Genomic DNA, 26,441 nt, shown 5'->3' on the forward strand with positions numbered 1-26,441 from the left:
AGCCACCAGCCCTGAAACCCAGAAATAAAGGCGAACTTAGCTTGTATGCGCAAGAATAATTCACTGTGGTTCACGATATGGTAGTTCGCGTAGAACAACATATCGTTCCGGGGATTTAGGCGATAGAGCCGGGTCGTTTGTGGACTCTACGCGAGACGGCTGGAAACTCAGAGGGAAAGAAAACAACAACACTGGAAAAAAGACGGGGGTTACACACAACAGTGACAATAAAACAACACTCCCCGACAAGTGGTCTGCCTGGTGCCGAGGGTGAAGTCCGAACAGAAAAAACTGGAGATTTTGGTGAACTGAAATTCTGTTTGATACGTTTTAAATGTTAGTTTCCAGAAAGCGTTTCTGTGTGAACTTTAAACTCAGGAAACAATGAAGACATAGCGAGCAAGAACTCATCAAGTGTCTCGAAGCTGCTAGCCATCCCGCTAGCGTTAGCTGGGCTATCTCGCAGCGAGCGAATGCGAGGTGAAGCTAACGCCCGCTAGTGCAGCCAAGTAAGCTAAGTTAGCTTGTCGGCTAATGTTAGCTGGCTAGCTAAACGCGTTTTAGAGAAACTTTTGGTGTTGTTTCCCCGGAGCCCAAACACTGAAGGAGTGTTGTAAGAACAGAGGGGAAGGGCAGGTTCCCTTCTGGACTTTTTCCCCTCTACATATTTCCTAATATGATGGCTGCGGAGGTCAGCAGTGAGGATACGGGCTCGGTCACGACAGGGACAGGGGTGGCAGGCGGAGGAGGCCCGGAGACGGCCCCTTTCCCCTACTATCCCAAGTCGAGCAGAGTGCGAGTCACTGATTTGGGACAAGGAGCAGCACCAACCCTCCGCCAACATTCAAACACCTCTCCGGACTCACTTTCCGACATGAGCTTAATCTATACCATGGCTAGTGGGGATATGACCGGACAAGTGCTGTCCGCAACAGGGAGTGGCGGAGCAGGAGGTGGACATTCAGTTTTCCAAGGAACAAGCTCAGGGACCGTGGGCAGCATTTGCTGCTCTCCCACTTCCGAGGTTCCAGCTAGTCGATTTTCACCCACATCAACAGGCCCTGATGGGTCCTCTGTCTTCCCCCCACTGCCACCACCACCTCCTCCCCCTCCAGGCTGTGGAGGGCTCGGCGGCACTATGGATGAAAGCGACATGCAGGATGGACCGGAATACGAAGAAGAAGAGGTGGTGTTCCCCCTCTCTGCACCTCCCACGAACCAGTAAGTACACCTCCAATAAAATGACGTCTTGCTCATTGACACCTAGAAATCAACATGTTCAAGCATCCTGTAGTTTTTGTTGAGTTCATTTCCTTCCTGTTAACATTTGAGGTCTGATTTTGACAGTGTTGACTCCTGCAGGTTCAATAGTGACATGTGCGACGTAGGTATAATCAGTTATGATCTGCATTCACAGCCCACAATCATGACTCCGTGTACAGTGGATTCTTATAACTAATAACCACATAGTTGTGGCCATGAAATAATCCCAGTTTAACAACACCTGTTACCTAATGTGTATATTTGTCATATCTGCAAACTTGTTGTACTTTTTGGAAGAATCAAAATTACTCTGTCCATGTTGAGTTGGTCGCATGATGTGCAATTTGACGATGCACACAGTCAAAGTGAAACCACATTATTGTTGGGTGTAATTGTTACACCCCTATTTGAATGAAGCTAACAAGACATAATTAATTACTGTTTCATGTTTTTACAATCTACTTCACAAGCCTTACAATGAGAAATTATGTATTCAGAATAAAGTTATGGCAACTTTATTCTGAATACATCATTTCTCATTTCAAGCATTTCTGTTGAATATCTACCACATTATTGTTCAAGGATTGCCCTAAAATTTGTAAGTGTATTCAGTGTACTGAAGTGCAGCTTGCAGCACAACCCAAGAAATAGGTAAGATTTTATAATAAACACACATATTTAATTTGATGAACCAACACAGAATAAAGCAAAGTAATGAAATCAGACACATTGCCCCTACAAAATTAAAAAGATTGAACATAATCATTGGATCATATACACGTTTCGTTTGATTATGTAGAGGAGACTAAAGATAAAAGAAACTTAAAACAAAGCCTTACTTGTCTATCAGCAGAAAGCTGTAGTATACAAATGCCTTTATCAGGTAGAAAAAATGAATTGGTTGTTGCATTCTCTTTGTACGCCTTAAGTCTCTCTGGTTTTTGTTCATAGCTCTACATCCACCTACTGGTTGATTAATCGTGCAGTCTTTTCACCACAAATAAATGAGATGATCAGTTTCACAAGCGAAAATAAGTTGGCAGATCAGTGAATCAGATCATGAAGGAGTGGTAAGAGGAAACAGCTAAAGTGAACTAGTTTGATGAAGAGTTGCAGGTTACAAGTGCTTACTTCAGTCTGGGTGAGGTCAGTGGATGTTATCTATGATTTGTGCCGTTTCTGTTGAATCAAAAACCAGTTCGGTTATGGCTGCTGATGTTGATCACAATTGCACTCAACTGAATTGAGTTCAGTTTGAGACAAGGTGCAGGGGACACCTGCAGGGATAGACCTGATGTTCAGATGATGCACAAAATACTGCCCTGGCAACTTTGTTAATAGTATATCTTTGTTGAATGAATCAGCATTCACGATTTACATTTGTAATCTAGAGTTAATCATCTATTTTTTGGCTGAATTGTGATTTGTAGGGTGCCACTCTGCAGCACCATAAAACCACCTGTTAGTATGTCCAGTTAGTATGTTTCAGTGAAGGATTGTGTTTGTGTGCTGCATGAGAAATAGAAATCGAAAGAAAAATCTGATTTTTGTGCTTAACTTCACAATTGTTTACTTAAAGCCAATTACAGTCCTCTGGCTTAATGGACATTAGGTATCATAAATATAACATTTTGTTTCTGATTACAGTGAAACAAGCATAAACAGCATTTGTAGGCCTTTTTTGATTGCTGCAGGGGAAATACGTCCCAAGCATTGTATTTTAGAATCACATCTCTAATAATAGGCATTTCTATGAATTTATCAGGCATGCACACGAGCACATGTCCAAACCCGTGTGTGCTGGTGTTGTAATAACCTAAATACGGCCCTCCCATTTGTTACAGTCTCATTAGAGAAGTGCTGAGCTTTGTCATTTCTGGCCCTCATACTATAAGATATGGAAGTGACTGGGCCTGGAGTGTGGATTCAGCTCTTATTTTAGGAGCCACCCTATATCTCCCTGTCAGATTACAGAGGAAGGGGAAGGCCAGCATTTTACCAGTCTTGCCTGTACTGGCAATGAACAACCCTAAATGGAATTAACTGCAGTTGAATCAAAGGTCTTACATACATACATAGTACTTGTGTGGAAATAGTGGTTTTGCCAAGGGAATACAGACTTCATGGGTTTGCACTTGGATTCCAGTTTATCAACTTGCAGGGTTGCCAGTGAGGCAGTGGAACAGTTGTCACTTGTGCATGAATGGCATTGATTTTCTTTGGTCTTGCTTGTTTCACAATGAGAGACTTGTAGTCAAATGTTTCTCTGCCACATTCACTAACACATAACTTTACACGCTGTTGAGAGTCAAAATGAATCTGCTCACTCTTGCCTACTTGGAGACGTTTTACTCAACCAAGTTGTGCAAGGCATACACAACACAAGCTTTTCCTCTTTTTTAGGTTTGTGGTTTTGGTGAATTGCTTGTAGTGGTGGTGAATGCACCAGAAAGCTGGACCGCATAGCTTTCTTTCCTGGTTGTTATTAGCCCGCAGTTTCCCAATAGGTGTTGCTAAGTGTGTTACAGTGTTTATCAAAATGAGGCCTACGCTTATGGCCTTTATGGATGTCGGACTTTGTTCACATAAAACTGAAAGGTGTTGATATGTGGAAGGCAGTGAGAAAAAGTCTGCTCTTAGTATGTGCTATGTTCTTTCTTTCTTTCAAAGCTGACATTTAAAAATATTGAGGTCACATGTTGAATGTATATAGATGTCTGTGCCCATCATGAGAACGCCTGCCATTGGCAATACAAGCAAGGCCAGAGCTAGGCACACAGCCTTCATTCATCCTCTTGTCTGGCGATGAGTGCTTCTCGAGGAAGACAAGTAATAAGGTGCTGCCTTTGCCTTGTAATGATGACCCAGTTAGGGCAAGGGTCTGTCCCTCCTTCAGGATGTGCCACTGATCCACTGTGATATACACTGTGATTGCTGTCTTGTAGAGGATGCCTAATGTAATATGCAGCGATTCAGGCAAAATGCATCACTGTCATGGACGTAGCTCAAATTCTGGCCCGGAGGCAATAAGATGAAATCAACTTATCTTGTGTCACATTACGTAAGTGAACATCCTAGTCTATGTGTAATTGACGACATTCATACATTTGTTTTTTACGATGGACTTTTTTTTCCCACTGTGCTTATAATAGCATATGCCAGTGGCAAATCTACCACTGGCAGCTATGGGTGTTGCATTCACAGCTGACTGAATGATTGTGAATCTCACCCTGCCCCTTCAGCTGTGTAGTTAGCTGTGTATGCCTTCTGTAATCGGGCTCCAAGGCTGATCTTGTATTCCTTTGAGTTATGTTAGCAGCCTGCAAAGTGCATGTTAGACGAGTGATGGTGGAAAACTTCCACACTGTTGTAAGCGGTCCCACTGTGTGTTGCACGGTGACTGTGAAAGCTAAACTTGGCACATTTGCACTGTGCGGTAGAGTGAAATTGTTTGTGAGAGTGAGAGAGAGACAAACAGCAGTCACATTCATTCACACCTCTGTACAACATTGTGTCATTCATAAACAATGGATGCAGCACCGCAATAAGAATTTCACACTGATGATGTCTTAACAAAGAAGCAATAGTGAAGATGTGAGGTGGCCTAACAGTGTGCGTTCCTGCTGCCAGTAGAAACCTCCGGCCCAGTGCCGGAGCTTAAACAAACAGCACGTTGGGAAACGAGTCGTTGATTTTGAGTTTCCACGAAGATTAGCGAGGATTTCAAGTCATAAAGGGTTTCCCTGAGGAGCTGGTGGTAGGAGGAATGAGAAAAAAGGCAAAGAAAAGTTGGATTTGAAGATCAGTGGCTATGTGAATGAATTTACCAGATTTAGCAGTTGGCTGTGGAAACATCTCTGTAACTGCGGTGTTACTTGAGTACACACACTACCTAATTGCCCTTTGTGCTGAGTTGCAGAGACCACAGAATTCTGAAATGGCACAAGGATCATGTCACATAGCTGAACTAGGTTATTCCCTCATGGAAATTGTTCCAACTAGCTAAAATGTTAGGGTGCTTTTATAACAAAGCAGGGTCTTTATCAATAGGAATGATCATTACACAACTCCGTGGTCATTCCACAGTTGTGATGACTTGTGAGCAAAGCAATTAGTATTAAGCCTGTAATTTCCTGTTTTACGTTTTTACAGCATTATGGAAAGTTACATACCCCACTGCAGCGTATATGAAGCTGTTTGCACCTTGTCGAACAACTGCACACTCAGTCCCCCAACCATTATTGCGTAGGATGCACATGCTTTGTGTTGGTTTACTAGACCCATTTATTGAAATACCCGTCCCACTTTTATAAGTGTAAACTCTGTGCTGTGCATTGATAAGGCAAAGCCTATGGTTTCCATGCATTTTCAGTGTGTTACGCAATGTCCTGTCATGCCCTTCCAATACCCACACTGCCCTGCCTTTTCTCTCCTGCATCCTGTTTTCAAGACTTCTGAGCCACTCATTGTGGCCATAACTGGATCCTTAGAAGCATTTCAGTTGTGTTTGACAATACCCAGGACGTTTGATTTGTATGACTTTTCACATTAGTTAGGTGTGCTGGATAATAAGTTGGGCACTTTGCATAGAAAATGTTTCAGTGCCAGGTTAGGCTTAAGCACTATAGTACTGCAGGCATGACTTCCTGCACAACAAGTATGATAAAGGTGTTTCTTTTGACAGTGTTGTCACTGCATTATTACTTGTACAAAAGGCCAGCCACACAAAAGAAAGCTAGTGTTGCACATTTCGATTTTATTTAGATGTGTCTCTCTGACTTGTGGATGTTTGCCAAAAATGATGGTTTAAATTGTGCAGGAAGAGAATGTTCTTAACTGGACACCCCTGCTTGTAGAAATCAGAAGCACAGGAGGAATATTGTATGGGCAGATGACAGTGAAGCCTGTTATCACTGATGTAATGATGTTATTTCAGGGAGGCTGATTCACAGCAGGAAAGCAGAGATGTCGGCTTTGGTCCCTGTGTGTCTGGCTGGGCATTAAAATGATGATGGTTGGTTAGCATTCAGGCTGAGCAAGGCTGAAGATGCATGGATGGACCTTTCCCATCTCTCCATCTGGACTGTTTAAGTCCGCCTCTGTGTGCTGTCACTCTCGTGCCCTCGCTGAGGTAACAAGCTGTGGCAGTCCGTCATGTGCAAAGCAAAACAAAACCAGTTCTTAGCTGCTGTCAGGCTCCACAGCTCTCCACCTTTTTATCTTTCCACTGTGGAAACTTGAGCACACAAATATAAGTAAATGGTTAAGGGATTGCAATTTACATAGCAGTTGTTTGGCTGCCTGGTTTGCACATAAGCCCATACAGTTTTACATTAAAATCTCTAGTGTTTGTTCATTTACTGAAAGAATGCTTGATGTGAGGTTGAAACCAGTCTGAAATTGTGAGGGTGAGAGAGGTTCACATTATCATGTGTTTTAATCTTTAAGCATGGTTGAAGCCAGGTGTATATTAAGGCCACAGCAGGTCACAGGGTTGTGTGATTTGTTTCCACTATTGCATGTCTGTGTATTTGAGTGTTCATTGACAGCACATAAATGTGTATTCATACAGTCGTCTGTGTGCAGAGATGCCACTCCCTACCCTTGCTGTCCCACTGCTTCAAAAACCAATAGGCAGCATGCTCATGATGCGTGGCTTTATGAGAGAGAAAGAGGGAAGGGTAAGAGAAAGAGAAAGCCATAGTGGGATGAAGTGGGAGCAGAGACTGCACGGTCACAGTTAGACTAGTCTATGAAAGATCAGCTTCTTCAGATCAGCATCTAAAGGAGGATGAACAAGACGCGATCCTTCAATTTTCCTCAAATTAGTTAGCACAGCTAAATACATGTGGGTGTCAGTCTGCATCTCTGTGCCCTCCTGTTCATCTTACTTCCATGGATGTTGCTCGACGGGAGATGACTGTATCAGGGCGGCAGCAGGGTCACATCATCATGCCTTGTAAGGATTTAGAGCTGCCATTGCTCTGCTTTCCACGTCGGCGCTCACAGTTTCTGCCTGGCCAGCAGCAGTATCAGTGGAGTGGGTGCATCTTGTGAGACCACGGGACACAGGAGGGAGATGCAGCAGAGGGCGAACTCGGCGTAAGTGGGGCACCAAATCACCCCGCACCTCTAACCTCGCCTCCTTAACAATGGGCTGGTAGAAACACCTGACAGCTCCTGCTTTTCAACTGTTTTCGATTTTAGGATTCCAGTTTTATTTTGGTTGTTAAAAATATCGTTTGTTAAAAAGGAAAATCGTGCCTGTGTGTAGTTCATTCATATGTGGGGGACTTTCTGCTGTGTAAGATTGTTCAGACAACCGTGCGTATCTGACTTTTCAGTTAGACAATCACAGGAAATCCATAGATCTTTTTGTGTTCTCAGTGTTTTGCTTGGAAAGGTGGATAGTCAAACACTTTTGATATAATGGTGTGATATGCCAATTTTGTCAACCAATTTTTGTGAATCACATAATTCACAAACCTGACACCAGAAGTTACAGGATAGATCATATTACATGTGTAGCTGCATGGTATTATGTGATTTCAAGACAACCTAATGGAGTATATTGGCTCCATGCTCCAATGCTAGTGGGATGTTTACTGGGAGTTAAATTGATGTGTAGCTAACATGTTGTACTCAGTACCCCCTATAGAAAGTCAGCAGCTCCCCTGAGGTGCATTGCTAATGTACAGTAATGCAATGTTTGACTACTTTTTGATAATGATGAGGTCTGACAGTACGTCTGTGGAGATGTTTGAGTACAGCTGCATCCATCAAAATAGAAGAAGATGAATAAGAGAGACAGAAGCTGAAGTGAAAGAGCTCACAAAAGAGCATAATGATAGTCAGACAGACTGACAGAGAGACGAGGTCCAATTCACTCAAGTCACGACAACCTATGTTTGTCCTGTTAGTCTCATTGCCAAAAGACATTTTATTTAAAGACATTTGCCTGATTTTTCTAGCGTTTGGTAATAAAGTTGGACATAAAGGGGATGGGCACAAATAGCATCTGCTTACCTGAAATAATCATTAAAACTAAATTTAATATCAGTGTATTATTGTATTTTAAAGAATGGATGATATAGAACTGCTTCAGCAGTCCATTAACTGAGGCTTATTAAAAGGTTGAGTCCCACCCAACATATTCTGGCTACTTACTTTTTCAAGATAGTTACGCTTGAATGACTTTGGTCAGTCGAGTATGCAGTGTCCTCATTTTGAGCACAAAATACTCTGTGTTCCTTTCAAACCGTAGCTTGTCATGGCTTCAACATCTTTACTATTTTAGCAATAATGCCACATTGTGATGACACACTTCTGAGAATTTAAGTCAAAGTCAAAGTCAGCTTTATTGTCAATTCTGCAGTATGTACAGGACAAACAGAGAATCGAAATTGCTTTACTCTTCAACCCTTTTGTGACAGGACGTATATTAAAAAAAGAGAGATAAATAAAAAATGTATAATCTAAATAAAAACTGTACAAACTAAGTAAGTAAAAACTGTACAATCTAAATAAAAACTGTACAAACTAGGTAAAAATACCCCATGTTAAATACCCCTTACAGTTGCAATGATAAGTTGATTGAGGGAAAATGAATCGCCAACTATTTTGATAGCTGATTAATTGTTTCAGTCATCTTTTGAGCACAAATATCAAATATTTGCTGGTTGATGCATCTTGAATGTAATGATTTGCTGTTTTTCTTCGTCATTTATCAAACTTTTTTTTTGTTTTAGAGACTAAATAGTGAATCGATTAATTATAAAAATGATAGGCTGGTTAATAGATAATGAAAACAATCATTAGTTGTAGCCCTACTTAGAACAGTCTGTTGATGTTATTGTCATTTTCTTGATCCATTTATAATTCATTTCCTTATTTCTCCTATGGGGACTATATTGCATGCTTATGCTAGTATTGCTGTCTTTAAGTGCAGTCTAAAATACCCTAATCATGTGTTGAGTACACATTAATGACCCAAATAATGCATGCAGGGAATGCTGTTTACGCTAGACTTTATTTATATAACCACATTTATATTGCTGTATAAAAACACGTCTGTATGTAACAGCTGTTGCACATTTAATTAAAACATCAATTACATACTCTACATGCGTGATATGCGCTGACACTTTCTTCTCTGCAGTCATTGCAAATACAGCATAAATTAGGCTAGTTGTGTTCCATTTGATTTCCAAAATAAAACATTGTCATGAAAGAATTGTAGAGCTAAAGAAAATATAAAATATTCATCCAAATAAGGTATTTTACTGTATTAATTTGTTATCTTTGTGCAGTTTCTCTTAGAAAATTTATCTCATTTCAGATGTACGAAGAAAACTACATTGTTCACTTCCTGTGGCTTCATGGCACCACAGGTTTTTCTTGCTGAATCAAAAGCTATAAACTGAGAAAAAAAAGCACGGTGAGGGTTTATGCAGCTCAACACTACAGGCATAATCTACAAACAGAATGTCACTCCTGTCCTTTCAGAGCTCTTGTGATGCAATATTTTTAAGGCATTCAGCTTTAAAAATATAGCCAGAAGCATTGTATACACAATAAATCATGCCGCTATGCTTGCTGGAGCCTAAGCCCTATGTTTTGGCGTTTTGCCCAAGCTCACTACGCTTGGGCATGTTTGATTTCAGCAGGGCGCAGTAATATTGTTCTTGACAGCATGACACAATTAGCTGAACTGTGCATGTAACTTAACCTAGTAACTCGTATGCTCACAGGAACAGCTGAAAGGTTTGCCCTTGCCTCTTGATGAAGTGTCTAAAGCTGTGTCCTGTGTGAAAGTAAGGTTCAGGATGCGGGCATTGAGAGTGGTGAAGGATGACAGTGTGGTGGCACATCAGGCTCACTCACCTCCGCAGTTTGAAACATATTTTGGTGTGGTGTCATTCACAGATACTTGTGATCTGGTTCGTGGACAAAGCGCTGTCTTTTGCTATGCATGCAAGCCGCCACAATACCATGCATTAAAATCTGTGCTCGCTTATTATCTGTCTGTTTGTATTAGTTAGCTCGTTTTAGTTGACCCTGGGGGAACTGTATGCAGAGAGATAAATGTCTTATCCTGAGCTGAGCGTCAGTAGAGGAGAGAACCAGGACGTCACTGTGCTGCTCGCTGTTCATGTACTGACATGACAGGGCATTCCTCAAGCTGATAGTAGCACTGTATCCTATCACTGCTGTCACGGCTTATGCTCATAGTCTGTTTATCATAACACCCCTCCTGCCTGGTTAACCCACTCACATCCCATGTTATCATGGACAGTGTAATTTAAGAACTGAATGTTATAGTCCATACATAAAGCAGCAAGAAATGTTATCTAAATGGCTTTTTTTCCAAATCTATAGATAGGTGTGATGTGAAAAATACCACATTAGTCTTTCCTGAAGATGCAGCCACGGGGATGTTAGGGTCTTCTGCGTTAGATGTATGGCAAACTAAATTGACAAGGCAGCATAAATAATGCAGATGACCTAAAGGCACTGTACAGCAACAAATCCACATGGCTGGGGTTGCTATGGCAACATAGAAAACATTGTGCACAGCGGTGAAGTAATAGAGGGATACCACAGCTATAAAATGTATGTTTTAGTGCGGTGGATGCCAACCCATACTGAAAATACAGCAAAGCAACCTCACCCAACATGTAACCCATTGGAACGTTTGCTTGTGCTGAATACTGATCATCAATACTGGACTAAAATCCATCTTAGCACAAGACTGGTTTATGCATTTTGTGCACCTGCTTGATTCAGTGACCCAATCAATGGCATAACAAGGTTTGTGTTTGACTCTGTGTGCTTGAGGCAAAGAGTAATAGTGGGTTTCTATAATTAAACAATGCCAACCAGATATTTATTATCACATGTCCACCCAAAGCCAGAGCTATAACAGTAATATATGGTAAGTGACAAACAATTACATTATATCTGCCATTTAACAGTTGAAAACTCACCTGTTGCTGACCTCCACAGAACACCAACGGTGAAGCTCCCCTGCAATCTGCATAAAACAAAGCACTGTTTTTTGTGGAGTTCTGTCTTGAATGCATAATGCAGACATATATTCATTTTCATCCACACCTGGAAGAAGTTGCTTGGAGCTTCTGTGGTTGAATAATCAATCAAAATGGAGAGTCTTCTGCTTTAAGAGTCCTGTATTGTTCGACAGTGTACAGAGGTTAGCAAGTCCTCAAATGTACCCAGATAATCAATTGCATTTTATTTAGTTATTTTTTTGAAATCATCTAAGGTGGGTGGAAGACAAGTAGTAACAGTTAAGAGTCAGAATACAAAAATGAAAGTACTGAAGTGACAGGTTAGATGTAAAAGCAGTGGTCTAACATATTTCTCACCCCTGCCTTCTAATCTGTTAAATTCCCTCCAGTGTTGCTCTTTAAGCCTTAATGCACTTAAGTTACCACACAGTCGTTACACTCGGTGCGACTTGGTTAGACTATGTGTGTTGGATAGCTTTTTGGTTTCACCTTAAGTTACTATTTTTAGACTTTCAACTGCAGCTCTAAACAGCCCAGACGAAGCTAGCCGATGCACTTCTCGGACATCTGTACCACAGCCTAACCCACAGCAGCAGGCTGCCGGACGGCACGATGCACAACCTCAGACATGCATGACACGTTTCAGGTGTATTATAGACAAAACTGTAGACTGAGCCACAGTCTGACTGGAGTAAGGCTAGAACCCACCAATGTTGAAAGTTTAATTTGACTGCATAGATGAGTAAACCTTTTGACTAAAATACCAACAACTCGCTTCGTGCGACCTCATTTGAATTATCCCCCCACCTGTTTGTGCCTCTCCTCCTACCTGTGTACCATACACTGTGGGCAAATTTCAGGGTCAGGAAAATAACCAAACTGTCTGGGCACTGCTTGCGCTGCCCTGACAATAGGGCCCGTTGTGTGCAGTGTTTATGGATAGCTGCTTAGATTAATGACTGTCGCAGGGTTAATAGTTGTTGTCATGAGTTTTTTTCTTTTTGAATATTTATTAGTGACCCAAAAACTTGGGTGTGCCTGTCAAATGCACCCCACACTCTTCTAGAAATGTCATTAATTGGTGCTAGTACAACAGAAGTGGTTTTGGAGTTGGTAAACAGAGCAGACTGAAAACCAGGACAGAGAGGAGAGGCCCTCATTACGAATCAGCATGTTCTTGTCCATCATGATCCATGCCGTCTTGTTCCTTGCCAGTCTCCCACTTGCAGACATTGGCTGCTCCCTCTGTTTAGTTGTTTAGAATAGCTTAAAGCAATGGAAACAGTAACTGGCCCTCACATTGTTTTTCACGTTGGATTGTGGCTAGTTTTGACTGTATAGTTTTTTTGTTGACGTTGCGGTATGGGATGAGTACTTTGGCTCTGAAAGCCAGGGTCTTTCTTGGCTTGGTCCAGGTTTAGTTGCTGTAGAAGTTTGTTTCCAAAATGTCTTTTATTTGGCTTTTAATGTCATTAAATACAAGTTTTAGTGGGTGGTGTGTATATGTGTTTGTGGGGCCACAAACTACTGAAATCATATCACGCTGTAATAATTGGAACCTAGTTGGTTTTGCTTGAAGGATGGTGTACCAAACTCTGCCTTCAGCCATTCCTCTTTTGTAGTCTCCAATCTGTCCTTCCCTCTTCACTCCCCCTATTCTCCTTGAGTATTTTTTCCCTGAACCTCCACAGCCCCTCAAGGGCTGCTTGGCCCTGCTCTCCAACTGCTCACAATTGCCCTCTTCAGATCTCTTATCACCCAAAGCCCCCTCACGGACACTTAACTCTCCCTCTCCTCTTCAGCCAGCCTTCCCCAGCTTACTCCACGATAGCAGACTTCATCGCATTTTCTTTACAAGTAGAGACCTCTTCTTTCCTAAACCAGATGGGAACCCCTTAGGTCTCCCGTGAAAAGAGCTACTGCAGCTCCTCATTCATCTTCTCACCGCTGGATGTTTTTCCAGTCACCGCACTCCGTTCTGAGAGGCACCAGTGGCCTAAATTTGGAAAAGCGTGTTAATTTTTTACCCCAGCTGGCAAGGCCCAGTCAAGTTCAACCTCACCTGCTGAAATTTTAACCAGTGTTGTTCCTAAGGCTCCTGTTTAATTCAGAAAGCAGCAAGACTTTAATGGTGTGCTGGAAACTAAAAAAAAAAAAAAGCTTTTGAATTAAAGCTTTTAGGTGCCTTCCCCTTTCCGCATGACCTGCTCTTGCTGTCTGGGTTGTACTCTTACAGAAGTCGGTAGTAACATTTGTTAAAGCTTCATATCTGATCTGTAGTTCGTACTTATTACTTACTTATTGTATTAATAATTTTTTTTGATGGCTCATTTGCTTGCTTGCTTATTTCTCTTGACAGAACTGATCTGAAAATTATAAGAAGTGGAAATGTATTATCTAGAACATGCGGTATAACCTGATGAAGGTGCTTGTTTGATGTATGTTAAGTCACTATTATTGTTCAAATTTTACAATTCTGTAATATTGTAGTTTATTATATTTATACAGTTCTTAGTACCGCTGCTAAGCATCTAATTTTTTGGTTAAGTTTGTTCATTTTTTTTGTTTGTCTGATTTTTAGTAAGATCACAAAAAAAACAACTGGCCCGATTTCCATGAAACTTGGTGGAAGGCTGTAGCATGGGCCAGAGAAGAACCCATACAATTTTGGAGCGCATATGAATCACGAGGCAGACACACAAATTATCTTTCAAATGCTACGTGACTCCACATCACAATCCACATTCATGGGTACCAGTAATACTATGGGGCATCACACATGCAGTTCATACAGAAAGCAGTCGTTATGGAGTTCTCAGGAGCAGTCACACATTTATTAATTATCACATTGCCACATTGTAACAATGCTTACCAGCCAAATCTGAATTCTATACAATAAAATCCACCATGTTCGAGAACAAGCAGAGTCTGTATGGTTGGAAAGATATTGAAGATATTGAATAACATATATATAACAATATATTTCCTCCTTGTCTGTCTTTCCCAGGTGGTACCATGGCAAGCTAGACCGAACCATTGCTGAGGAGCGGCTGCGCCAGGCCCGGAACCCTGGCAGCTACCTCATCAGGGAGAGTGACCGCCGGCCCGGTTCCTTCGTCCTGTCTTTCCTCAGTATGACCAACGTGGTCAACCATTTCAGGTACGAGCGAGAACATGCAACAAAGAGAAATAACGTAATCTCAGATCCCAGTCTGAATCTGCAGCCTACTTAAATGCCTAAGAGAGAAGTGCACTTTTGTATAGACACATTCAGGTGGTCACGTCACAAATTAGTTTTTCAGAGATGTATCTGACCTGACTTAGCCTACACAATGCTGTCAGAAATGCCCAACAAACTGTTTTTTTATCCATTGCTGCTATAATTTAACGAAAATGGTCCCAAACAGGGGATTTAGATGAAATTGGAGGGTCCTCAAGGCCTCAGTTGTGTTTACCATACCAATTATAGAGGCTACATAGCTATTCTGCCTAGCATGGTATTGCTAACACTATACAACCGAAAGAGCTCTGAGGTGGAATTGTTAGGTGTGACTTGAAGTGTATTCTTAATAATAAAACAAAAAACACAGTATGCCATCTCACAATAATCCACCCTCCAGTAGAAGATAAGGGTGGGGAACTGCAGAGTTATTCATTACCTACTAACCAAAAGGGCAGAAAGCCACGGACACTGCAGTGAAAGATCAACCTCAGAGATGAGCCAACACTAAAGTGAACATGTTTAGGTTTGTTCCTCTCTGGGTTGGTTTCTGGTGGCCTGACATGCCACTGCAGACTACTTCATTCTGTTTGTGTCACAGTTGTTCAGTGTAATGCATGTGGGTGGACATTAAATAAAGAGGACAGCACATTTGTCTAACAGCAATACTTCAGGGTATTTTACAACCTTATAGTCAATAAAACAAGACAGAATATTGTGTCGTCCCTCCCTGAATGTGTAATACTCAGTATGAGGATACATTAACCCTGCAGCTCACACTTTAAAGGTGAAAATATGCAGATCACAGTCAAATGACGTGACATCCTATATTCTAATTCTACTTTTTTAGAATGGCTTACTTGAAGATGGGATATGATAAAATGAAAGTATTCACTGGTACACGAGATCAATAAGCAGGCTACCAATAATGACATTGTTCATTTAGAAGTACCGCCTAGGTTCCTGCATTCTCTGGTGTGTATTTAATACTAACTGAAGGTGCTTGAAGACACAATGTGATCATGTGATGAAAGTCTCTCTTTCACCACATGTCTGTCCAGGCCATTGTGCTGATTGTGGTTGCACTCGCCCACCTCTTTTCTCAAGCACACTGCTGCGCATTACACAAGAGAAGTATGCAGATTACAGTTCTTCTCTTTTTTTAGCTTGTTTTCTCTTTGATGCACCTACAAGTGAAGTTAAATATGTGCATTTTTATAATATTTCTAGCAGCTGCTCTACTGGTCACGTTTGACCTGCTAGTCCTAATTTTGCACCTTAGTAAGCGAAAGGCATGTGCTCTGAGAAATCCTTTTCTCCAGGAAATGCACTTTCCAAATTAAGAAACAATGACATCATCTCCTTCACTCACACCGGCTTCGTGTGGACCCATGATGTCATTGATGCTGGGGGGAAGGAGCCTTTCTGTAAAGGAATTCTAAACATAAGGTTAATTGTGTGACACCTACACTTCAAAAAGCTCATGTCCTTAGATTGTGCCTGCAGCAAATGAGTAATAGCACACGTGGGTTTATTATAAACCCTCAATTAGAGATCCACTCAACTGATGAGCAGAGAATTAGGATTAGTGGCTGTGCAGTTGGATATGTTTCAGAGCAGTACTTCATGATACCATTGTAATCACTGAAGTCATTTACAGGTTTTATCTCAGTCACAAATTACAAATATTGTGGTCATGATTGTAGGATTCAACAGGGCAGCATCTCTCTCTCTTTCTCACACTGTCTGAAATCCTCTTTAGATACTTACTTTTTTCTGACATTTATGGATTGTGATACAGATATTTAATGTTATTTTCTCATAGTTGAGCTATATTTCATCTTAGGTGCAGAAGCACTGATGAAAAATAAAGTTGACGCAGCCCAGATAGAGAATTTTACTGTCGAAGGAATAAACATCTGCTATTACCACTTCTCTGCACAGTGAGTAGCCTGGATGTAAAAATAACTGTGCTGCCTTTTATCATTGTTGTGTTTTCTCTCAACAGGATAATCGCCATGTGTGGGGACTATTACATTGGCGGGCGGCGGTTCTCTTCTCTATCAGACCTGATTGGTTACTACAGCTATGTGTCTTGCCTGCTCAAAGGAGAAAAACTGCTATCACCAGTTGCGCCCCCAGAGGTGAGGTTAACTCCATGGCTGGAAGTATGTGGTAGATTCCAGAATAAGGTCAACTTTAAGGTCAAATTTTGCATCATTCCCCTACAAATTCCACATTACTCAGAACTCTTCCATTGCTTGAGTGACATGATATTAGGTTATAGTTGCTTTTGCCCAGATAAACATGGTGAAATACACCATGTCTAAATAATCTGAGGTCCTCCCATTAGGTTAACAGTGTCAGGTTTGAGGTGAACTTGTGTAATATTAAATATTCTTTTTATATTTCATTTTAAAGACTGTACATAATAAAAGAAGCATCTTGTTTTGCCTTTTCTGTGTGCTTGACTGGGTTGTCACTGTCATTAATGTGTTTTGCTGCAGGTGAAGCACAGATAACAGTCTGATGCTTTGCTGCAAAACTGCATCCAAAGCTTTTTAAATATGCTTCGACAAAAGTAATACAACCGCATCTCCTGAAATGTTGTCCAGTAAAAACATTTCAACCTGAAGAAATGTTTCACAGTTGAAAGATGTGTAAAATTTCCCTTTTTGGGTTAATTGAGGTCAACATTGATTCTTATTTTCAGCCACTTGCTCGGTGAACAAGAGAGTATTTTTCACATCTTCCTCCTCCCGCTTTTCTTTTGCCTTCAGGCAGTATTCAGAGCTGTTAAAGGCAAAGCTCATGCTAATGCTAATTATCTTTTTTAGCCGAGTGTGATATCTCCCAGAGGGAGCTCTAGTAGAATACTTGATTTTTTTTTTAATAATTGGGGGATTTAACATGGATGTGGTTTTGCAAGGTCAAGGCTAAGAGTGAGAGTTTTATTCTTTGTGTGCATGTTTCCACAGCCTGTAGAAGACAGGAGGAGAGTCAGGGCCATACTTCCATACACCAAAGTGCCAGATACTGATGAGATCAGGTAGGTATCTGGGTGCATCTGTACAAACTAGACCTTTCTTTCCTTATGCCTGTAGTATAGCATTTTCATATCCTTCTGGTTGCTTTCTTAAAATACTCTCAAAAGTGTGATACATAATGTTTGAGCCACAGACAAGCACTTGTGATTTCCTTGACTTAGAAATATAGCATTGTGAAGTCAGAGCAGTCAAATGTCACAGGAATGCTCTTCCCCTCACAGCAACCTGGAAAGCACATCATCTGACTTGTTAATGAAAAACAGTCTTGTCGTTGTTATTAAGCTGCAGTAGGCACACTTACCAATCATTCCAGCTACCCCTGATTTCCTAAATCTGATAAACATCTGTCTGAAGTCAACCTCAACCCTGAGTCTGCTAGCAGACCACAGGCTTAACTGAGTAGATAGACATGCAATATGCAACTCAAATGTTATGAATCAGAGGAGACACCTGCTGGTAATGTTGTGGTATTACAATCGACACAACATAAATAGACAGTTTCTTCAGCTGGGAAATTTAAGTTATACATTTGCAGATGCCCAACTTTTCCTGGTGTGAGACAGATGGTGTGATATTATAATAACCTATGTCAAGCAGAGTTTAGAGTGTGTTTTACACATTCCTTTATTTTTGCATTTTTTATACATCTCTCTTTCTTAATATCTATTTTGCCTCACTGTATCTTCAGCTTCCTGAAAGGGGACATGTTTATTGTTCACAATGAACTGGATGATGGCTGGATGTGGGTGACCAACGTTCGCACAGAGGAGCAGGGCCTCATTGTGGAGGATCTGGTGGAGGAGGTGGTAAGTACTTAAAAAAATATATATATATGTGTGTGTGTGTGTGTGTGTGTGTGTGTCAGAACGTCAAATATCATTATATGGAATAACGTCAAATTAATAGTAGCTTCTGCACAGTTAACTTGGTGTATATGTGGATCAGAAGAAATCAATGTGAGGTGACAGAGTTGTGATAAAATGTCTGAATATACAGTGTTACAGCCCATCGATGTCACAGACTGCAGTGATTGGCCCGTCAGAGTTGGTGTCTTGACAGATTTGTGTTTCTGATATTTTTCAGGGGCGGGAGGAGGATCCACATGAGGGAAAAGTGTAAGTTGTATTTCACAGAACTCGCTTTACTGAGAGTCCAATATCTGATCAGTGGGAACGTTTCAAAGCAGGATGTGAAAGTTCTCATGGATAAAAATCTGTGATTTACAATTGTCTCTGATACAGGGACGTATTACTCAACTTTATTTTGTGAAACTGCTTGTTTCCTTTATTCTTTTAGATGACAAGATGTCATTACAGGATAACATCCACCCTGTTAGTTCAGCCCCTTTGTTTGCCTCCATTCACACAACCTAGTTTGTCCTCAAGATATAAATTATGTTTTTATTTTCTCTTTAACAAACAGAATGGCATGACGGCACAGTGTCTACAGTATGATACAGTTATTCATCAATCAATAATGGTCACATTAAGCTCTTTCTCTTCTTTCTTTTAGCGCCTTTAAACAATAAAACATAAAAGGGTACTTTTGATATGTTTGAAGACCCCAGCAATTCATTTTGTTACTCAGATTATTGTCCCAACTGTTGTGTCAGTAATATTTCTGTGTTGTTGCAGTTGGTTTGCATTTTGTTGACTGAGTTATGTTTATTGTGTGCATCTCTTTCTTCTGCTGCTCTCGTACGATCTCCTGAACAGCTGGTATCACGGAAAGATCACCAAGCAAGAGGCCTACAACCTGCTGATGACAGGTACCATTCCTCTTTGCCTTTCATTAGGCAAAGTTGTTAACCACCTGCGACGTTATCCTGCCCTCTTTTTGTCAGAAATAGCTTGCGTACATCAGTTCATTTATCAAAATATACTGCTGAGCATGCACCAAAACCTCGCTGGTTCTCCCTCGCTCTGACTCTTTTGCTCCCTCTCCTTTCATAGTTGGCCAGGTGTGCAGTTTTCTAGTCCGACCATCAGACAACACACCTGGGGACTACTCCCTCTTTTTTCGCACCAATGAAAACATCCAAAGGTTTAAGATCTCCCCCACCCCCAACAATCAGTACATGATGGGGGGGAGGTACTACAACAGGTAGGTCTGACCCCCTGCGGCAGTTGTTACATCAGAATAATGTAAAGAAAAATGATATGCTAATTGTAGCATTTATAGCTAGCCTTTATTGTGTATCACCTGTGTAGTTACTCATGTGCTGCATCTTGTTTGATCTCACCGCAGCGTTGATGACATTATCGACCATTACAAGAAAGAGCAGATTGTCGAGGGCTACAACCTGAAAGAGCCGGTTTCAGTGCAGGTACGTGCAAATGTACACCGGCATGACTGAAGCCTGTTTGAGTCGATATTTTTTGACTTAATGGGAGGATATTTGACTATTTAATGGGTTTGACAAGACTTTAAAGATTCATTTATTTTGTTTTATTTTTTACTTTTTTGTATTTCCTGTAGCACCAGGAACAGGTTCTTACTGACACAGTGGATGGGAGAGAAATTTATAACACTATCAGACGGAAAACAAAAGACGCTTTCTACAAAAACATTGTCAAGAAAGGCTACCTCCTGTTCAACAAAGGTATACCTGACATCTGTGTTATACTACATTTTTAAGAAAGACTTTCAGTTGCACCTTGTATCACAAATAATATCATCTCAGCCTTGTTTTGTGGTCGGGACAGTCAGGATCCGTTATGTTAAACTTTTCTTTGGGTCCTCTCACCATCAGGCAAAGGCAAACGATGGAAGAACCTTTACTTCATCCTGGAGGGTAACGACGCCCAGCTCATCTACTTTGAGAGCGAGAAGAGAGCCACCAAACCAAAAGGGCTGATCGACCTAAGCGTGTGCTCCGTATACGGCGTGCACGACAGTCTGTTTGGCAGGTGAGATGTGAAATTACTGTTCTTGGTCCAGTTTAGTAAAATTGTTTGGAATTGCTGTCACGCAGTTGTAGATGAAAAGTTGCTCAGACACCTCATGAAATTTATTTTAAATTATATCTTTTACATTACAGAATGATTTAAAATCTTCTCTTCTGCTTGACTTTTTCAGGCCAAACTGTTTCCAGATTGTTGTCCAGCACTTTAGTGAGGAACAGTATATATTCTACTTTGCGGGGGAAGCTCCAGAGCAGGCCCAGGTAATAAGAGGGTCAGCAATGCCCTGTCACTAATAACTGCTTTGTCAAACAGGGCAGAAGCACAAAAAAAGTGTGTGCTCTGTTGTGAAAATGACCCACAATGCTGTGCTCCTGATATTTATCAAAAGAAAATGTGTTTTTAGCCAAGGGAGGACCACTGGGTAGTTGGGTACAGAAGTAATCTCAGTCCATGACAACTGTGTTTTACAAACGCACTGACAGTGTTCTGGTTTTGCAGGATTGGATGAAATGCCTTCAGACTTTCTGCAGTAACTTAAGGAAAACCACTCAGCCGACCTCCAACAAGAGGCTTAGACAGGTACGTATACCATCAGCAGGTGTGTGTTTGTGTCGATGAAGTAAGGCCATATGTGATCAAATCAAAGAAGGCAGCGGAAAGGTATTTATCACTCAGGTGTACGATCAACAGCATTGAGTAATTGTACAATCTGAATTAATTCAAAGTGTGGCCATATGATTAGAAAGGCGTTTAACTGTTTGAGAGGTATTGAGTTCAACATCCATAACATTAAGTGCATTAATTAGAAATGCACACACAAAAGAGGCTAAGTGACCTTTTATGCTGCCTGGGTTGACACATATTGAGCAGAGTCATTGTACTGCCACTGTATGACAAGTCAGTCTTTGTACTGCATAATTACACCATACATCACACCAATTACACCACAAGTCAGATTTTTGTTTTGAAAGCTGCCTGGTGGGGCCTTGAATAAGTTTTGTTTTACTTATACAGGCAATTAATGAAGCTTATTATTTTTAATGCCCTTTATATGTGGCTTATGAGTAACTACTTGCATTTCTTAGCTGTCTGAGTGGTCAGATAGTCTGCAGGACTGGCATGGTGCATCATCAGGAGTGGGTGGTAACGGTTGGAAATCCTGTAGGAGACGGCTAGTGCGGATTAAAAAACAACCGCTTACTGTCCTCTTTGGATTTTTCATTCTCAGAGTTGTTCTGTTCATTAACTGTTTTAATTTTAGAAAAGTCTGAGAGGACTAACGTGAGCACTTCCTACAACCATCCCTGCATGTGTGGATTTTGTGTGCTGAATCTCTTTTTCCTTCTCCTGCTCAGGTGAGCAGCCTGGTGCTGTATGTGGAGGAGGCCCACAAGCTGCCAGTGAAGTATTTTACCAACCCCTACTGTAATATCTACCTGAACAGCGTCCAGGTGGCTAAGACGCACCCTAGGGAGGGGCAGAACCCCGTCTTCACTGAGGAGTTCATCTTTGAGTGAGTCTGTCACATATCTGGATGCATATCTTCCACTGTTCTTTCTCCCTCTCTATTTAATCCTCCTCCCACGTCTGCACGTGCGCTGAATTACAAAATGCATTTATCTGTTTCAGTGACTTGTCAAGTGAAATCAACAGATTTGAAATCAGCCTGAGCAACAAAACAAAAAAGAGCAAAGAAAGTGACATCTGTAAGTACATCTGTACATTTTTCATCTGTAATATCTGTAAATCTCCTCACGTGTTTTCGTCTGGTGTCAGAACTCACATCTCTCCGTCTCCATCGCCTCAATCTCTCTGTCAGTGTTCATGCGTTGCCAGCTGAACCGTCTGCAGAAGGGCCAGATGATCGATGAGTGGTTCCCTCTCAGCTCCCACGTGCCTCTGAAGGGCATCGAGCCGGGCTCCTTGCGCGTACGTGCCCGGTACTCCATGGAGAAGATCATGCCCGAAGAGGAGTACAGCGAGTTCAAAGAGGTCTGTGCACCAAGAAGTGGCTTTGATTGCAAAGTCCATTAACTGTCTGCTGCTCTGGTATTCACTTCATCATTGCTGTGTGTCCTCTGCAGATGATCTTGCAGAAGGAGTTCCATGTCATCTACGCTCTGGCCCATGTGTGTGGTCAGGACCGCACCTTATTGGCGAGCCTCCTGCTGCGGATCTTCAGACACGAGAAGGCCGAAGCCCCTCTACTCAGGACACTCAACGACAGAGAGATTAACATGGAGGGTGAGGAAGCAAGCACGAATAACAAAAAAACAGAAAGCATTGCTGAGTCAGTGGGCTTAGCTTTTGTCTCAGGAAACACAACATATAAACGTTGACTAGACTGACTCAGTTTGCAGTGTTTTACAGGGTTTTAAAGGGTTCACAGGGTCCACAGCCATCTGCAAGTACACTTGCATAACCCTTTCTGCTTGTGCAATATTAACAGATGAGGCCACAACATTGTTCAGAGCGACCACGCTGGCCAGCACGCTGATGGAGCAGTACATGAAGGCCACAGCCACACCTTTTGTCCACCACGCTCTCAAAGACACCATCCTCAAGATCATGGAGAGCAAACAGTCCTGTGAGGTAAAGACCTGAAAAGGGTTTTTTCTCTCGTACACACGGCAGCATAAGCCTCTAATCTATTTGCTCCTTCACTTATCTGTGGCACAAGGTTAAGTACTGACATTTATATGATATCATCAAATATAAACAGAAAACAGGAGCACAGCATCAGCAGCCATGGTCTCAAGGCTGCTGCGTGAGCCACAACAATCAGTTCTTATAGAGATCATACACCCATTGAGAGAAATGTCATCTTACTTCATCGTCGCTTTCTGTTTTTCCTCCTGTCTCTTTGCTTGTTTAAAGCTGAACCCTTCCAAACTGGAAAAGAATGAGGATGTGAACCTGAACCTGGCTCATCTCCTCAACATCCTGTCTGAGCTGGTGGAGAAGATCTTCATGGCTGCTGAGATCCTACCACCGTAAGAACAAACACGCATATACTCACACGCGGTATTGTCCTGCTTTGTGGGTGCCTCACTTAAACTGGCTGTTCACGCAGAAATACAAAGCCAGAGGTGTGATAAACCCAAATAATCAGCCAGTGTCTCTTTGTGGTGACCCATCCAGGACGCTGAGGTTCATCTACGGCTGTCTGCAAAAGTCTGTGCAGCAGAAATGGCCCACCAACACCACCATGCGGACGAGAGTTGTAAGGTAAAACAAGCACAAGTGACCAGTGCGTTAACTGTGCTTATTTAATGTTTGCTCTCATTCAGTTCTAACGAACCTCATCCATTCTTCTTCCAGTGGCTTTGTCTTTCTACGGCTGATCTGTCCTGCCATCCTCAACCCCAGAATGTTCAACATCATTGCTGGTGAGCGTCCGTTGAAAGAGCACACAAAATCCCCCCGTTTGCCATGTGACGTGTTACACCTTACATGTGTGTTTTGTTCCGCCGTCTCTTCTCGCAGACCCTCCATCTTCAGCAGCAGGCAGGACCCTCACACTGGTGGCTAAGTCTGTCCAGAACCTGGCCAACCTGGTTGAATTTGGTGCTAAGGTATGAAGTATATGTACCTGAAGCAACAGCAAATATTGTTGTGACGGTGGTTAGACATTAGTCCCGACCGATCAATCGTATTTTCATTGTTGTCACGATATGAGCATGTGTGATACATATCGCAAAAGACTGGATGAATAAATAAGTTTTATGTACGCGCACCAGTGGGTCCTAAATTAACACCGAGGTAGATTTTCCGTTTTGTGAGTAAATCTCAGAAGGCTGTCCGCCACGCTGGTGGGTAAATGTTTGCACCAGAGTAGTCATGAAAAACTATGCTGAGAGTCTCAACTGGCTTTGGGGTTACTTAGAGGCACACTGCTTCTGTCCTCTGCTGTCTGTGTGGGAGTTTGATTCTGCATTCGAGTGCTCCTCATAAACTCAGAAATCTATTCTCAAATGGCCTTGAATAATATTTAAATGGGAAAAGTTTTTAGACTTTGTCTTTCCTGAAATGCATAGATCTACATCTGTTTCTACTTTCTTGTTCCTTTACTGCAACATTTTTAATGATCAGGTGCTAAAATCGTAACAATATCCCATTTATTTCTGCATGGGCAGATTTTTTTAAAATTCTATTTTAAAAAAATCTAAATTTTTATTTGGAAACTCAGACGTATTTTTGCACAACAGGTCTCCAAGTACCTCTGATCATTTTCAAGTTGTTTTACTGCATTTTCTAATAAAACCATTCCCAGTATGCGTACGTTTAGGCCAGTAAAAAATCTGCAAGTTCATAAAATTATTTTTCGTTTCCTGTGTATTTAGGCTTTTCAGATTCGGGGTATATGTTAGCAGTGTACCATTAAAGCAGAAAGATGAAGGAACTGTGTAGCTAATATGCACACTTCACTTCCACGTATTTCTTTATATATCATGCAGGCCTACACCAGAGGAGTCATTTGCATTGGTATTTGTTTGCTGTAAGTTATGATTAGGAATCATTCAACAAATGTTCTTTCTATCCTCAAACAGGAGCCCTATATGGAAGGTGTGAACCCTTTCATCAAAAACAACAAACATAGGATGATCATGTTTCTGGATGAGTTGGGGGTGAGTACAACATTCTTCACCTTTTGATTAAATTCTCAGAAGTCTCTCGTTCTCTTCTTCTTATAATTAAAATTGTCCTCTGCGTTTGTAGAATGTCCCTGACCTCCCTGAAGCCACAGAGCACTTTAGGACGGACCTGTCCCGGGACCTGGCGGCGCTGCACGAGGTCTGCGCCACACACTCAGACGAGCTCCGGACGCTGAGCAACGAGAGGGGAGCCCAGCAGGTGAGTGATGATATGACACCTGTGCCAACGCGGGACAATTCGTGTCTCAGAAGACTGATCTGACTCCTGTTTCCTCTCTGCAGCATGTGTTGAAAAAGCTGCTGGCCATCACAGAGCTCCTCCAGCAGAAGCAGGCTCAGTATGCCATGTCCAACAGCAACAGGTAGTACTCCTCTCCTCCCATCTTCCCATCCCTCCGCCAAGTCTCCTCCACCAGAGTGCAGCACAGAGGAGACGTAGCATGCTCTGCCCTCATCGCCATGGCAACCCCTCCACCACCACCCTCCATCATGTCCTCCTCCGATAGCCCCGCTCATCCCCACCCACCTGCCACCATGTCCCGTTCACCACAAGAGAGCTATGCAACAACAACAACAGCAGCAGAGTACAACAACCGACGCAGTACTTAAAACACAAATAAGTAAAAAAAACTTGCACCAGTGACTGACAGCTGTATGCACAGGAAACAGTTTTTCTCCCTCAGAAACTGTGTTCACGAGTCTGACTTGGGTACATTTCATTCCCTTCATCACGAGGGCCAAATATTAAGATTTCAAAAGAGGTTTCTTTGTACCCACTATGTGTTTTGATAGCACAGGTTGCCAAAGTGTACCCCCCCCCCCCCCGCTCAATATGAGGAAAGTGACATGAAGAAGCTAGTTCTCAGTCCCCCTTTCTTGTAACTGGATTATGAGCGATAATGCTTTTTATACTGTAATTGACTGATTTATTTTAAGGTTGTGACAATATCCGCAAAGTGCTGAAACTAGCATTTCTGTCTATTTGTTCCTTTTTCTTTCTTTGTTTTCTAGATTGGAACAAAGTCTTTCAGAAAAGTATGGTTATTTTATATTAAGAATAAATTCTCTTGCTGGAATCATGAGTATATAAAGTGAGATGAGCTGAATTTTTTTTTTTCCTCCGATTGTATCAGCTATTTTTTGATTATTTGGTTAAGTCTTTTTTGAAACTTCTCAATGCCAGACAAGACACATAATCAGAGAAACCAAGTAAAATGAAAGTGTTTACAGCAGTAAATTTTTTTGAATAGTACAGACTGTATCAGACATGCATGCACTTATTAAACAGTTTTTGTAAAGTAGATTATGGAGTCGTTCATTGT

At 41.6% G+C, this 26,441-nt stretch overlaps 1 protein-coding gene across 1 annotated transcript; it reads left to right on the forward strand.

Moving 5' to 3' along the window:
* LOC121606431 (ras GTPase-activating protein 1-like) lies at positions 1 to 26,441 on the forward strand. The gene is made up of 25 exons (XM_041936746.1): positions 1 to 1,221; positions 14,299 to 14,451; positions 16,520 to 16,655; positions 17,490 to 17,560; positions 18,247 to 18,364; positions 18,642 to 18,673; positions 19,274 to 19,326; positions 19,511 to 19,661; positions 19,806 to 19,884; positions 20,037 to 20,160; positions 20,311 to 20,467; positions 20,637 to 20,724; positions 20,963 to 21,043; positions 21,820 to 21,977; positions 22,094 to 22,170; positions 22,284 to 22,456; positions 22,549 to 22,708; positions 22,914 to 23,056; positions 23,342 to 23,457; positions 23,606 to 23,692; positions 23,786 to 23,853; positions 23,951 to 24,039; positions 25,015 to 25,092; positions 25,184 to 25,318; positions 25,402 to 26,441. The coding sequence occupies exons 1-25, from the start codon at positions 677 to 679 to the stop codon at positions 25,483 to 25,485; spliced, it is 3,156 nt and encodes a 1,051-aa protein (XP_041792680.1). The 5' UTR covers positions 1 to 676; the 3' UTR covers positions 25,486 to 26,441.

Source organism: Chelmon rostratus, chromosome 5 (genome assembly GCF_017976325.1).
Source record: "Chelmon rostratus isolate fCheRos1 chromosome 5, fCheRos1.pri, whole genome shotgun sequence".
NCBI lineage: Eukaryota > Metazoa > Chordata > Actinopteri > Chaetodontiformes > Chaetodontidae > Chelmon > Chelmon rostratus.